This window comes from Brachionichthys hirsutus, unplaced genomic scaffold (assembly GCF_040956055.1).
Source record: "Brachionichthys hirsutus isolate HB-005 unplaced genomic scaffold, CSIRO-AGI_Bhir_v1 contig_247, whole genome shotgun sequence".
Taxonomy (NCBI): Eukaryota; Metazoa; Chordata; class Actinopteri; order Lophiiformes; family Brachionichthyidae; genus Brachionichthys; species Brachionichthys hirsutus.
In genome coordinates, this window is record NW_027180326.1 from 533,031 (window position 1) to 548,046 (window position 15,016).

The 15,016-nt window shown below is 39.9% G+C and overlaps 2 protein-coding genes and 5 non-coding genes across 7 annotated transcripts; all 7 read right to left on the bottom strand.

Annotated features, from left to right (window-relative positions):
- Positions 1 to 34: 34 nt before the first annotated feature.
- Positions 35 to 2,197, bottom strand: LOC137912785 (uncharacterized). Its single transcript, XM_068756923.1, has 9 exons — positions 2,189 to 2,197; positions 1,814 to 1,849; positions 1,680 to 1,727; positions 1,389 to 1,643; positions 1,189 to 1,245; positions 965 to 1,087; positions 392 to 424; positions 179 to 241; positions 35 to 70 (listed from the first exon to the last, which is right to left on the bottom strand). The coding sequence occupies exons 1-9, from the start codon at positions 2,195 to 2,197 to the stop codon at positions 35 to 37; spliced, it is 660 nt and encodes a 219-aa protein (XP_068613024.1).
- A 2,434-nt stretch (positions 2,198 to 4,631) lies between these two features.
- Positions 4,632 to 4,703, bottom strand: trnac-gca (transfer RNA cysteine (anticodon GCA)). The gene has a single exon. It is a non-coding gene; the product is annotated as a tRNA-Cys (tRNA).
- A 921-nt stretch (positions 4,704 to 5,624) lies between these two features.
- Positions 5,625 to 5,696, bottom strand: trnac-gca (transfer RNA cysteine (anticodon GCA)). The gene has a single exon. It is a non-coding gene; the product is annotated as a tRNA-Cys (tRNA).
- A 263-nt stretch (positions 5,697 to 5,959) lies between these two features.
- On the bottom strand, positions 5,960 to 6,031 carry trnac-gca (transfer RNA cysteine (anticodon GCA)). Its single transcript has one exon. It is a non-coding gene; the product is annotated as a tRNA-Cys (tRNA).
- Positions 6,032 to 6,294: 263 nt separating this feature from the next.
- On the bottom strand, positions 6,295 to 6,366 carry trnac-gca (transfer RNA cysteine (anticodon GCA)). Its single transcript has one exon. It is a non-coding gene; the product is annotated as a tRNA-Cys (tRNA).
- Positions 6,367 to 6,623: 257 nt separating this feature from the next.
- On the bottom strand, positions 6,624 to 6,695 carry trnac-gca (transfer RNA cysteine (anticodon GCA)). The gene has a single exon. It is a non-coding gene; the product is annotated as a tRNA-Cys (tRNA).
- Positions 6,696 to 9,159: 2,464 nt separating this feature from the next.
- LOC137912799 (SPARC-like protein 1) lies at positions 9,160 to 12,770 on the bottom strand. The gene is made up of 10 exons (XM_068756939.1): positions 12,717 to 12,770; positions 12,544 to 12,609; positions 11,435 to 12,445; positions 11,055 to 11,163; positions 10,659 to 10,780; positions 10,460 to 10,580; positions 10,230 to 10,366; positions 9,793 to 9,941; positions 9,419 to 9,567; positions 9,160 to 9,188 (listed from the first exon to the last, which is right to left on the bottom strand). The coding sequence occupies exons 1-10, from the start codon at positions 12,768 to 12,770 to the stop codon at positions 9,160 to 9,162; spliced, it is 1,947 nt and encodes a 648-aa protein (XP_068613040.1).
- Between the last annotated feature and the right edge of the window lie 2,246 nt (positions 12,771 to 15,016).

Genomic DNA, 15,016 nt, shown 5'->3' on the forward strand with positions numbered 1-15,016 from the left:
TTTTATCTTCATCTGGTCAATTCTCAAATGAGCTTTAAGGCTCAAATAGGAAGGGGAAGTTGGATTGACCCTGAAGAAAAATGAAAAGAGAAAAAATAAAACACTCAATTAAATGACAATGATATATCTGCTTTCTAATTTAAACCAAGGTTGCATACGTGTGAATGTAAGCTTATACCTCGTCAATTCCTGGGCCAGATGCATCGCCACGAGGATCAGGAGGAAGTGTTGTGGACTCCTTCTGTGTCCCCAGTGGCCATGTCTGATAAAGGTATAGAAAGGTACAGAGGAATTAAACTAAACTGCAGCACATTTATCGGTTTTATTGGATAAATAACAACAATTAAGGATTGCAATGAAGAGTTGAAATTCTGTTAACTTGTGTACTCACTCGTTCTGTTTGCACCTTAGGCTGGGAAGACCGCTAAAATGCAGATATGCAAGGAAATTATACTCCCCCAAAAAATAGTGTTGAAAAAGTATTAACCTGCATATTCTACATTTAAAGTTTAAATCTACATCCAATGACAAAACCAACAGGCAGTTAATTAGAAAACACACCAAAAATAAATAAATAAATCATCAAATAACAATAATATTGAGCAAAGAACATTAGAGTCTGCAGGAATTGCTCATTTACTTATGAGTTATTGAACAATAAAGCGGGACTAAACCAGACAGACAGCGTGTGGCCAGTAAGGCAGACAGCTGTCATTGCATCACAGTCACCACACACGAGTCAACATCCTCCTCAGCCGTTATTATATTGTCTTGTATTTAGCATGTCTGCTGTTTCGTCTCTAACCTCAATCATTTCAAAGTTTCTACTTTTGGTATAGTTCACTAAATAAGAGCCCAATATGCACTGACAACATATATTTTGGTCATCGTAAAACAGTGGCATTTATTTTTATTTGAAGAAAATAAAATCTTTCTCCTGATCATGGCCTCTTGCACGTCTCACCTGTAGGGGGAGCTGTGGTCTCTGTGTGACTCTCTCCAGGGTTTGCTGACCGTTGTTTGGCTGAAGCATCACATTGGTCCTCTGCTGAGGATAGCCATAAGGTGGCACAAAATAAGGAAAGCCCTGTGGAGAAAGGGAATATTTTCAAAACTCCACAGAGCATTAAAATAAATATATCAAGCTCTGCACTTTTACACACATGTCAATACGTTTTTACTTCTTACCTGCTGACTGGGATACTGAGGAAATCCATAAGGCGGATATTGGAAACTGGGAAACATCTAAAGGGCATTCGAAACAATTACACGTGTTTCCATTTAATTGTAAAATAAATAAACACATAAATAAAAATAGCTTGACAGCAGCTGAAGTTATACCTGATGCGACAGAACTATCATTGTGACTTCATGCTCTTTTGCTTTACCTGAAATGTGTTTTGCGATTGCTGAGGGAAATTCGGAAGGTTGGGGTCCAATGGAGGGCTGAACTGCTCTTGGCCGTTGGGGACAACCCCTGGTGGAAACTGGTTTCCCTGGTTGGGGAAAAGCAGCTGGGGATTGAAGGGACCTGTCATTTGAGGGTTCAAGTTCACCACCTGTGGAGTGAGCAGCACCTCGGGTTGCTGCTGTTGCAGCACATACTGTGGGAATAGTAGCAAGGGTTTGGTTAAATTGCCACACTGTTCATAATATTTATAGTAATAAACTCACAGTACCTGTGTCTGTCCAAGAGAAGCAAGAGTGAGACCATTCAGCCTCAGGAGCTGAACACACGACAGGGTTAGTATTTAATTTCCCAATGTTATTCTCAAAAACATAAGAGATTCAACTATATTTATACTACAATTACCTCATTGCTATTGCTTCCAATAATCCCAATCTGTATCTGCAAAATAAAAGTAAAAACAGAAAATGTAAAAAAAATAACAAATAACAAAAAAAGGAATTGCTTCCAATTTAGAAAATAAAAGTTTTAACTTACTGGAAGAGCAAAGTTGTTTCCAAATAGAAATACCAAAAGGAAGGCAGTATGATGCATCATGATGTTTTAAAGTCTGTTTTTTTTAAAAATCACACATTTTAACAAACTATTAAAAATTCCACCATGCGCAGAATTAAAACTAAACAATAATGACAGAAATGTTACTTAAACCGTGAATGATGCAAAAATAATTTTACCTCTTCTCTCGTTCTGTTTTCACTGCCTGTGCACGTCTTTCCTCACCTTGTCCATACCCCCTTTAGATCCGGTCCTTGAGAGCTGTTATAGTCCACTGCCAGCCCATCCAGACAATGTGTGGTCAGCACGACAGACATTTCTCATGGCCTTTCTCCGACTCAGACACTTACAACACGGAACAGGTAAGTATGTCATTAAGCATGACGCCATGGCGATGTCTGAATCTCTAAAGAATCTCACTTTGAAATAGTATGTTAGCGCTGTTGCCTCACAGCATGAAGGCTCGCTGGTTCAAATCCAAATTGGGGCCTTGCTTTTAATCCATCCATCCATTAAAGAAAATGGATGGATGGATTAAATATTAATTTACATTGCCTGCTTTGATTTTTGGTTTAGAGGACATGAGAGCATAATGCCCTCCTTACATGTTTTTAGTAAAGCTTGTAGCTGGGAGGTAACAGTTTTGGTCACAGCACACTGGCTTTGGTATCTAATAAAATGTTGATTATTAATTATTGAATTGAATTGTCTGAAAAAAATGGACAGATCATCAATTTCATTAAAGAAGAGTGTTGCAGAACATCCTGCAGATTTAAGCTGGATATGGCATCTCCCACTACAGGTTATGAGTGGCACTGAAACCATGCAGAGATACGTTATTCATATGCATGAGCAGAGTGGGGCATTTTATTTATTTTCTCCCGAGATTATGTATTTGTTTTTTCAGATATAATGCAGATTTTAATGCTTTTGCAGTACAGTCTAAAGGGGAGAGATATTTTTGATGCTCCAACATTTAGTATGTTTATGCTCCCTATCTTTCAGATGGCAATTTACCCTTAAGTAAATTAATTACAGCTTATTGCTGATTTAATACAACAGTATGACGTTATAAAGGTTTAATGAAGCAGACTTTATATTTTTGTATTAATCGGTATTTATTGCACAATTGACACATACAAGACAATTAACCTTTTGCTGATAAGAGATTCAAACTGATGTGAGCTTCACAGCAAGTATCCACAATCATTAGTGACTGACTAAATAATATGAATTATGTTTTAAAGTAAAAAAAAAAAAAAGGTTTTTAACAGTGGGATTTTATTTATCCTCATGACCATCATCACAGGATGTTGTTGCCGGTGTTTCAGTAGGCGCTGGAATCTGAGGAAAAGAAGAGGGAGCAGGGACTGAATCAGTGAGACAGACTCCATGCATGGATCACAATCCAATCCACATAAATAAGATTATTTCATTACATTTTCTAACCGCTTATTCCGCTATCGGGTCGCGGGCCAAGCTGGAGCCAATCCCAGCAGTCAATGGGCGAGAGGCAGGGGACACCCTGGACAAGCCGCCAGTTCATCGCAGGGCAATAAATAAGATTATCTGACCTCCAATTAAATTTACCTGAGTATCCATTGTGGCCTTCCGGTCATTGTCCTGTTTCATAATTTGACGCTGAGGAGTCAAAGAACAGTTTAATGTAGTTTCCATCTATATTTTTGATACATCTACTACAAACTGTGCTTTGGTTCCTATACCCTGAATCTTCTAAAGGGATCTGGCTGGAGAGGATACTGCTGTTGCATGGCACCACCTGTAATCCCCTAAACAAAGACAGAAATGTTTTTATTGGCATAAAAATATATTATGGGCTGAAAAGACTGTGATGGATGATTGGCTGTGAGAGATCTACCATCAGAGGTTGCTGCGGTTGATTGATTGGTGTCAATTGAGGGACTCCCATGAACGGAAGCTGTCAGTATGTAAGAAAGATTTAAATGAATGCTCTGAAGCAGAGGCAACACCAGCTGAAGTTTTGTCAGTATGTGCAACACCAACCGTGTTGACTGCAGGGACAGGGTACACGTTGGGAAGGGTGGCTGGTAACGCATAGACACGAAGTCCAGGAGCAACCTTTGAGTAACAGACAGGGATTATTTACAGCAGTGTATTATTAGTTTAAAAGCATGTTTCTGAACATCTGAGCTAATATTTTTAAATGTTCTATTAAAGCATTTTTTTAAACCCAATTCTATTTTAAATTTACAATTAAATCTCCTTAACAGTGTTTACAGTAAATAAACTAATTAGCATTAACACTTGATACACTGACCTGAGCAAACTGTGGCTGCCCAAACACACCTGCCCCACCACCAGCTACCAGGACGGGGTTCAGCCCTCCAGCCAGCATCCCAGGGATGACTCCATTTGCCAAACCTCCATTCATGCCTGTCATCATTCCCGCATTCATAGCTGCAAACAACCTCTTTGTCTGTAAGAGAGCATAAAAGAGAAATCTCCTTAATCAGTCAAATTTTAATTCATTAACACTCATAATGCTTAAATTACTTTATAAGAATGTTGCAAACCTTGTCTGCATTGACCTGCAAGAACAAAAGACACAACATAGATGGTAAATGAACAAACTACTTTGTGGAAATTAAAACACGAGACCTGATTTCACTGTCCCTAATTCGTCTATAGGGGGCACCAGGATTTGAACCAGGGACCTCTTGATCTGCAGTCAAATGCTCTACCACTGAGCTATACCCCCTGCTCGGTCAGGTGCTGTGCAGAAATACAATCCGGAGCGATTCACTTTTCATTGACAAATATTATAATACTTTTACACTATTACATTTAGTTGACTGCTGTAGTTACAAGTAGATCAGAGAAAACAAAATTTAAATACATGATAATATAGATAGATAGATAGATAGATAGATAGATAGATAGACAAGATACTCACATAGCAGACAGTTACAACAAATGTTGCGAGGAGGAGGAGGAGCTTCATTTTGTTGTCCTAAACCTGAATGGTATTGAATAAAATGTGTATTTTAAAATGTTATTAATAATTAATAACTCATTATTATAAACTCTAAGTCATGGAATACGTACCTAATATTTTCTTTGTGTGTCTTTCAAATTATATGTGCCAAGCTGGACTATAGTTGCTCTCTGAATTTAGAGGACCTTTTATCAGTGCCATGGATTATTATGAACCAATTAGAAGACTGACCTGTTTACGGACTGTATTTGTCACCACGTGTCATTCTGACATGACATCTTTTTTTCTGCTGGAGGAAATGCAAAGAAATGTGATAGCATGAGCTGCTTATTTTCAAAGACACTTCCTTCCATTCATTGATGAGACATTGTTCTCCATAGAGCTGAAAGACCACAAGCAATAACAGCGTGAATCACAGTCTTATGAAGGTTTGCTGGAGGATTCTGGAAGATACAAACTAAAAACCAAAGAGTGAATCATGAAAATGTGCGGATTGTAGTCACAGGAGGAAAACAGCTGACATCAACCCTGAATGCTTTCATGGGCGGCCTCTGAAACATGTCTACGCTGAAGTTAATCAAATATTTAAACTAGTAGATTTGGATATTGGAAGAAAAATATTATTGTATTTCTGAAATTTGAAGGAAAACATTAAATTCCATAATTATATCCTGTTTCCCTGCGAGGGGGCACCCGGATTCGAACCAGAGACCTCTTGATCTGCAGTCAGATGCCCTACCACTGAGCTACACCCCCTGATGACTCCAAGAATAGTCTGTATATTCAGCCACTGTGATGAAGTACAATCAGGAGTAATTCGATTTTCACTGACAAATATTATTATTATACAACTGACATCATCCTCGAATGCTTTCATGTACAAACTAGGAAAAGATGTTCACTAGAAGTTAATCGAAGATCTAAACTATGAGATTGTATATTGGAATAAATAACTATTATAGTATTTCTTAAAATCTAAGGACAACATTGAATTCTAAGGATGTCCTGTTTCCCTGTACAGGGGGCACCTGGATTTGAACCAGGGACCTCTTGATCTGCAGTCAAATGCTCTGCCACTGAGCTATACCCCCTGACGACCAGAATGTGAGTCTGTATATTCAGCAACTGTGATGAAGTACAATCAGGAGTAATTCGATTTTCACTAAAAAATATTATTATTATACAACTGACATCATCCTCGAATGCTTTCATGTACAAACTAGGAAAACATGTTCACTAGAAGTTAATCGAAGATCTAAACTATGAGATTGTATATTGGAATAAATAACTATCATAGTATTTCTTAAAATTTAAGGACAACGTTGAATTCTAAGGATGTCCTGTTTCCCTGTACAGGGGGCACCTGGATTTGAACCAGAGACCTCTTGATCTGCAGTCAAATGCACTACCACTGAGCTATACCCCCCAATGGCTTCAAGAATGGTCTGTATATTCAGCCACTGTGATGAAGTACAATCAGGAGTAATTCGATTTTCACTGACAAATATTATTATTATACAACTGATATCATCCTTGAATGCTTCTATGGACAAACTAGGAAAACATGTGTACACTTACAGTTCATCAAATGTTTAAACTGGTAGATTGTTCAGTGGAAGAAAAAAATATCATTGTACTGAAGGACAACATTAAATTCCATAATGATATCCTGTTTCCCTGTGCAGGGGGCACCTGGACTTGAACCAGAGACCTCTTGATCTGCGGTCAAATGCTCTGCCACTGAGCTATACCCCCTGATGACTGCAAACAGAGTTTCTCTCTTTTCACTGTCAAATATTATTATAATCGAAATGACATCACCATTAAATGCTTCTCTGGACAAACTCGGAAAACATGTGTACACTTACAGTTCATCAAAATTCAAACGAGTAAATTGTTCACTGGATTTCTGTCATGTTTCATCAGCACGTTTTCTCAGGGTGTTTAGAGCCATCTAGAGACATTCATTCCCAAATGTGGTCGGCTGGGTAACTTGTCTGGGCGCTGAGGCTGTCTGGCAAAGGTGTTTTTCTGGCTGCTGACAGGGCAGCCCGCAGCAGAGCAGGTAAACACCATCTGTGTACGCTTGGTCTGGATCTTCACTCTAATTGCGCGCTGTCATGGAGTTCACCTCTGGAAGCGTTGTCTTCCTGTTTGCAGTTGCAACGAGTGCTCATTCCTGATTCTTTTTTTTTTGTGCAAATTATTTTCTATACATCTGATTCATAAATTCGCAGGGATTGATTTAAGATTTATGAACAAGATGCTTCTGCACAACTAGCAAAAGGCATTGGATGAGGGATGTTTGCAGGCGGCGCCATGCAAACAGACATGTGTGCTTATTTCCAGTCCCTTGCACAAAAACAAATGACATCAGAGGAGCCACACACGCTGACGCGGACTGCTGTTCAGTGTTTTGCTTCCAAGTTCACCTGGAAGTATTTTCATTGGCTTGAATTTCTAAAAAGAACATTTGAATTCAAGCACATATTTAACTGATATGTTAGAATAAAGACTTCAACATTTTCAAACATTGATTTAAATTATTTATTGGTGATTAGACAGCGACATTCATAAAACAAAATTTGGGACATTTGTATTTATTTCATTTAATCATGAACACAGCTGTGATGAGCTGCGTCGTCTCATTATGTTTGCTCCTCCTCCGTCTCCATCCCAGAGCATTCTTCCTCCTCTTCCTCAGCAGCCATCGCCTTCATCACCGCCGGTTGCGTCCTCCTGAGGCGAGCGGCCGCTGAACGCTGAAACCTCAGTCTGCCGGCTGCCTGCCAGCCAGACGCTCGTGGCTGTTGCTGATTGTTCACCCCGGCCAGGGAGATCACGTGCACCTGCCCGGGGGTCAGCAGGGCGTTCTGTGGGTCCCCTCCAGCAGCGCTCTGTGGCAGCAGGGCAAACATTGTGACCGGCCCACCACGGGCAAGCTGAGCCACACGCCCCTGTGAATTCACTTTGGTTCCGACTGGCTGCCCCACAAGAAATGCTCCAGCTTGTTGGAGCGCTCCAACAGGAATTAGATTCTGACTCGCTTGGCTCCCGACTGGTTGGATTAAAAATGAGCCGCCAAGTTGAAACAAGCGTGCTACAAGGGCTTCAGTGTTTAATGGGACCCCATTTGGAGCCCCAGGGTTGGCATTGCTGCCAGCGGCTGGTCCGTTTTTCAGTCCCTTATTGGTAGCTGCCTCAGCACTCCCTGACGACACGCCGCCCTCCACCACTACAGCAGAGATCTGAAAGATAAGCCACAGTGTGCAGAACATGGCGCATCTCAGTCACAGCAGGCAACTGGCAGGTGAAGAGCTCTGTGTTTGCTTTGCTTATGTAGACGACGTCAGATTTGGTGTTCGCCGAGAGAGGCCCAATCAGAGTCGGCCACTTTATCTCAAGACAACAAGTCGCTGTCATCATCATCATGACCATGCTAAAGGCTATTCTTTTGCTTTGTGGGTGCCATTATTCAGGATTATGTGGCAAACCTGACACCAGACATCAGTTACCTGCTCTCTCAGATTCGTGTTTTCATGTCATGGACTGCGCCACAAAAACAACACGATAATATTAGAATCGATGTCAGTCAGTTGGGTTCGAGTTAGGATATAATATTTCTGATGATATTTTTTTTATTTGAGGACTGTAATGAAACAGCGTTTTGTAAGGAATTCATAATGAACGGCCTGTTGCAATTAAATATTCTGAGTCAATGTCATTCTCCTCCGTGAAACTTTAATGAGAAGTCAAATGCAAAGTTTGGGTACAAAAAACATTTACAGCACTCTCTAAAATGACAAGAAACATTGATTCAGTGGAATACAGGGGTGTGAAAGAATCTTAAACTTGATTCAAGTAGCAATTCTACACTAAATATTATAAAACACAGTTCTTCTGAAATACTCTATTTAAACATTTTCTATCTTCGTCTTCTTCTTTTTCTCAAGAGTGATGTAAACTTTTCCCCTTTCTTGGAATGAATGGGGTTAATAAGACATCTGAATGTGCTTCTTACTATATTCTATTAAAATTAAGCAAACAGTGGAATACAGAAGAAAATCCCAAATTTCAAAGCTTGGCCTGAAGCAAAAAAAACAACAATTACCATCAATGCTTGCTCTATTTAAGAGGAGCAATAATAAATGTCTGCGTCTGTTCATGGAAGCTTCAGTGTTGTGGCTGCTTCTACAAGCTCATGAGGAAAATACAGAGCTCAGAATAGCTGGTTGACGTCCATATCCTCTGTGGAGAGAATAAATAGTTGGTGTCATTCAGGTGAAAACAGCAGCAGCATCCCAGGATTTGCCAGAATGCAAAGAGTCTTAAAATACCAAAGATTATCAAACTCTAACTTGATCAAAATCCCATTATTCATTAAAACAAAAGCCCAAATCAGAATAATTATAGCCATTGTCAATGTGTAGAACAGTATTTGAGTTACAATATGCTTCTGACATTGCTGTTGCTCTTACCTTTCTTGATACCGAAACAGGAAGTCCACTCTTTGAAAGAAAGCTGCTTGTCCTTGTCAGTGTCGCACTCTTGGAAGAAGCGGGAGGTGCAGTGCTCCATTGGAACCAGAGGGACTCGAAGTGGAGCCAGCTCTGAGTGAGACAAGGCTCTGCACGGGGGAAGATGGACATCAAATCAAAGTATTTCAATCAGGGATATGTGCAGCTTGCATCAAATTGAAAACATTTACCAACAGGGTTGGAGAAGAGTTCCGGCTTCCAAACGCATACCATAGTGAAAATATGTACCAAGAACATTTATTAATGTAATCCAAGAAATGAAGAGAATTGGAGTTTGATGTATTTTATTGTAATGAAATCGAAAAAAAATCTACCTGTCAGAAGGGTGTTGGTCCAGTTGAGCAAACTGCCAGTGCACGGGATAAATGTACATGTTGTAGTTCTTCTCAAAGTCCTGAGCGAGCAGCTCAACAGAGTGATCACCTGCATGAAGACGCCTCTCATTCTCAAAGATTTTCTTCACCTACAGAAAATGGAGCGTAAGTTTGATGAAAAGAAAATCAATCAATCAATAAACAACACAACAAGTCAAGTCAGCTACATCTCGCTGTGACATTTCCAGTGGAGAAGCTCACATCTAAATGCATTTCATAGTCAAACCTCATCAGACAAACCGTCGCTGTCGGAGAAAACCTACTCTAATTGACCTTGCATTTTCATTAACTGACTGAATGCATATAGAATATTTTTTTTAATAATCCTGATCATTTCCGTTACTTTGATATATATTCCTTTGAGCAGCACATCTTACTCTAAATCGCTGCTTCGCGGTGAGAAAGCCGGGAGACATGGAATCATGATCATAGAGTTGCAGCAGCACATTTTTCAGCCAATCTCGCATGCGTAGGGGGAACTGCACCAGCTCGGTGTCGACGCATTCCGGAATTACTGAAAGGGAAAAAGAATCAAAGCATTTAAAAAAAAAAATTGCTATACTTCAACCAACTTCAACTTCAATTTTTCACAACATTTAGTGCTCACATTTGCATGGCCCAGTGTAATCCAGATGCAATCGGTGCCCTCTTTTTGAGCCCTCCAGGTTGCATTTAGTAGCAAAGAGCTCACATGACGTATCGTATGTTTTGTTGTCCGTCCCACAAACCTGCGCAGCAGCGAAACGCAACAATCAACTTCAGACATAACTGCTGAGGGCAGGGTTTATTTATCAGCAGGCACTTACATGATCATACTCATTCACACCAGGACGACACTCTGCCGGTTCTTGACAAACACAGCCCGGCTTATTGTCAGTAAGGAGTTTGCACACTTTTCCACGTTTGCAGGGGAATTTTTCACACGGATCTAGAAGACAGACAAGTTACAATGATCTTTGAAATGTATAGTTTTCACAAGGCCATTTAAGGAGTGGCTTGATTGTAACTTTTGGTGTGATTGCTGGATGACGGTGACACGCCAACCCCTACATTCCTCCTGTTTAGTGATTTCATTCAACTCGGTCTGTATTATTCTCTCCATAAGCCTGAAGAGCAGTTTTGATAATGGCCATGATGGTTTAACCAAACGATCCAGTCAGCAGATTCCCTTTAGACGATGTTGATCTAGTGGGCCGACCAACCAGCAGAGGCTTCTGAGCGATGCACGCCTCCGGCAAGAGAAGGCCGGGAACCGGGGTACAGATCCACCGTGGCTCGTATCTGCACTGGATTCATTCCTACTACAGGGCCCTGGAAGAGCGTGCAGAAAAGACAAATACGTTCAAATAGTTACAACCGCTAATTTATGAGCATATATCAGGAAGTTAAAAAAGAACAGATCATGGCTAAACCGTGAAATTTGCCGATTTATCTAAACATGTGGAGCAACCTCACATTGTTTGAGTTTTTTTTTTGCTTCACTTTTAGTTTTCGGTTCAAACCCATTCCTGAGCTGAAACAACAGATAAAGGGAGTTGTACAGTTTGAAAACAAATTGAAGTGCAGATAATCCGCTCATTACCCATTTCCCTGCTCGTCTCCTTTTCGCCTTTGGGACTCTATTGTCAGTGTTGCTTCCTTCAGACTCCTGAGGATCCTGTTGGCCGTGTTCCTGTCCAGATAGTGTCTCCTCGCTTTGTGGGGCGTGCTTTCCTTCCCTCTGGTTCTTCTTTTGCTTCCTTTTCTTTCCCTTGGGGAGACTTCCACTGATGTTCTTGCTTTTCATTTCCTCCTTTCGAGCCCGTGTGGACTCAGACTCAGGCTCTGAGCCACTCCTCGTGTCCTTAGGGTCCACGTCTTCATCGGGTTCATTCTCATCAACAATTATTCCTTTAGATTCTGCACTTGGATCCTGAACAGGCATTCCGTTACTGTCCGCTGCCTCTCTGTTTTTTGTATTTGGTTCACTGTCTTCTGTAATCATGGGCAGGCCTTTCTCGCTAGCCCCCTTCCCTGTTACGTCCGTTCTGAAGAGAGGCTGCGTGTCATCGGTTTGTGTCTCTTTTTTACCAGATGAAATCTCTATATGTTGGAAGATGCCACTGTCAGCTGCGTAATCAAGGTCAACTGGGATTTCAGACTCTGTGCTACCGTCATCATTCAGCAACGCCCCGAGCTCCTCTTTATCTACTATTTGATCAACAGACTTTTCCCTCAGTGATGTTCTTTCCACTTCCATCTCTTTCCCCATCATTACAGCAGCAGCATCATTATCCAGTTTCACTTCTTCCTCATCTTTCGCTTCACTAATTTCTTCAGTTTCCAGCATGTCATCTGAAGTCTTCTCCTCTTCTTCTGCTTCCTCTTCTTCTGCTTCCTTCTCTTCTTCTTCTGCTTCTTTTCTGAGGATCTCTACCAGGTCTTCATCACTCAGCAGAACCGCAGTGCTTTTGGCGACCTTTTCAGTCTCCTTGTTAGCATTAACGTTATCTTCAGATTGCAGTTCTTCATCCTCCTGCTCGCGGCTGCTGCCCTCAAATGGGAGTGAAGTGGGTACGGTCTGTGGATTGTCGGCCTCCTCTGTGATCATATCCTAATTTAGTTGGAAAGAAAAAGTATAGGCTACACAACATGAAAAAAATAATATTTTTCATATATTTTTTTTCCGAAATCAATTTAGATTTATTTTACCTTTTCTTTGACTGTATTTGAAGTCTTGTGCAATCTGTGATGTTTTCCATGGCCTTTACCTTTTATCTTTTGGGGAAAAATAATAATAACAGATATTCAAAAAAAGCAGATACAAAAATATCACTTTGCAGTTTTCTGGAAATTAACAAAATAAAATGTTAGAAATTACTCACAGAAAGTCCAACTGTGACTGCCAGTAAGCAGAGGAATACTAAGCAAGCCCTCATACCTGAAACATAAAAATGAATGGTTTGAAAAAAATTTATAAAGGAATAATTTCACATGCTGTTTTATAAATTCTTTAAAAATACATTTTAAACAATCAATACATTCTAATTTGACTTCTAACTGGTTCCAAAGTTACAACAGATGAGTAAATCTGTATGCTGCCAACACTTTCATAACAAGTGGGGCTGCAGGATTGTCCTCCACCGTTGTCAAGGTAACAGGATTCTGAGATGCGCCTCTCACAAAAGTCACATTCAGAACTAAAGTAAACATCAGAAGTTACCAGACTGGAAAAAAGTTTGCTAAGTCCACAAACTTTTTTGTCTCTGGACGGAAACAAAACAGACATTAGTGGGTCTGTCTGTCCAGTGGAGCAACGGCTCAATGGTTCAGCCCCGTAAATCCCAAAGAGGTGCAGGCGGATGGTGTGTGTGTGTGTGTGTGTCTGTGTGTGTGTGTGAGTGTGTTTGTTAAAGGCACCACCATAAGCAATAAGTCGTACAGTGTTTCTATATTATATTATATTATATTGTATTTTATTATATATTATTCACTTATGAAAATATAGACATAATATCATTTGAACACATTGAATACTAACTTTTAGACTATGTAATAATAATAATAATATTACGCGGTACCACATATATTTATTGTATTTTATCTTTTTGAGGCTTATAATTATTAATTTTTGACTATATATTTGCTCATCATATAAAATAACATCTACCAAAAAAGCATCCAAGTTTAGGCGGCCACAAAAAGGGCTGCACCATTTAACCAAGCCTGCAGTCACTGCATGCACTACACTTCAAGATCATTTAAGTTCAAGTTCAAAGTAATTATCGAGCATGATGTCGCTCACAGACAAACACACACATGCATATCTATTTTGTAATTAAACAATTGCCTTTCAAACCACTGGAAAACTCTCTGTCAGATTTTACCTGAGGCTGGAAGCTGCAATGAGAAATGAGAATCCCACACAAGGGGTTGTATTTGCCTGTGTTGGTCCTTTGAAGATGTCCTTTTGTATTCGAGGAGGCCGGCACACTGTCACACAAACACACTGCTTTTTCTGGGTCTATTGCGTCAATACATTTTCTGATTGGGGAGGGTCTCTGGGGAGGGTCTCTGGGCGACCGAGATACAGAGAGGGAGGTGGGGAGATCTTTCACTGTACGTTTTAGGTAATCTGGCTAAAAATGTATCAAATTTAATACACTTGGTCTTTCAGGATGTTTTGACGTCTGACATCATATGTTTTGATATGTTTGTTTTCTTTTCAATATTAATTACATCTAATAATAATTAACTAATTCTAAAGTTTGGCCTGACGGTGGCGCCAGAGAACTGGCCAAGATATCATTATCAAGGGGTTACAGTAGTTATGTATTCAACAAAATACCTGACAAAAAAAACTTGATCAAGAATTTTCTGTAAATCATTTGCTGTAGGCGAATTTACCTGGAATCAGATTGACTCCAAGGATAAAATGTGTTTGAAATATCTAAGGATAACGGGAAGGTTTTTGGAAATGTTTAACAATTTGTAATAAAAAAATGAAATAACAAAAAACTTGTGAGATGAAACGTGTAGACACATTTGACCACCAGATGTCACTCATATCATTAATCCTGAGGTTTAGCTGAGGACAACCCCCACCCACCCAGTATACAGATTCTGTATACTGTATGAATCACATAAATTTGCAGAGCAACTAAAATGTTCAAAAGCAATATTTTTGTCTGAAATTTAGCGATAAAAGTATGAAGATGAAACAACGTTTTAAAAAAATATTGAAGTTCTGGAGTCCATGTATTTAGTTTCAGTTTATATCTAAGGGCCAGACACTGTCCTGTAGGATTCTGTACCTCCTTCATTGGATATATCTTTAATGGACCAGTCACAACAAACTGCTGGAACGCCTTGGCGAGGAAGGGTTTACAACTCTGGTCTGTCCTGTTCTAAATTTCCATTTACCTGTAATATAATAAACCTCATCTGACCATTGGAAAACTGGCTGAAAGTCTTAATAAAAGATCATGTTGTTGACTGCGAGTGTGTATGTCATAACAAGCGTCCCCCGTCCTCCCGTCACTCCTCCCTTGTGCTAAAGCAGGAACTTACAACAACTGGCTGCTGTGGTTTTGGCAAACATCTCCAGACTGGCGAGCATCCTGTCTAATTACATGTTTCTTTTGCATGGCTTCAATCCAATGTGAGGTCAAATTAGGAATTCTGT

Bases quoted from the DNA above. Each gene is read 5' to 3' on its own strand.
- LOC137912799 (XM_068756939.1), bottom strand. From the start codon at position 12,770: ATGAGGGCTTGCTTAGTATTCCTCTGCTTACTGGCAGTCACAGTTGGA. The intron at 11,164-11,434 runs GTAATGAGCGGA...ACGCTCTTCCAG, and splicing joins GGAGACGAGCAGGGAAATGG to GGCCCTGTAGTAGGAATGAA. The intron at 10,781-11,054 runs GTTGGTCGGCCC...TCTGTCTTCTAG, and splicing joins TCGCTCAGAAGCCTCTGCTG to ATCCGTGTGAAAAATTCCCC.
- LOC137912785 (XM_068756923.1), bottom strand. The intron at 1,088-1,188 runs GTAAGAAGTAAA...CTTTCTCCACAG, and splicing joins CTCAGTATCCCAGTCAGCAG to GGCTTTCCTTATTTTGTGCC. The intron at 242-391 runs GTGAGTACACAA...CTGGGGACACAG, and splicing joins CTAAGGTGCAAACAGAACGA to AAGGAGTCCACAACACTTCC.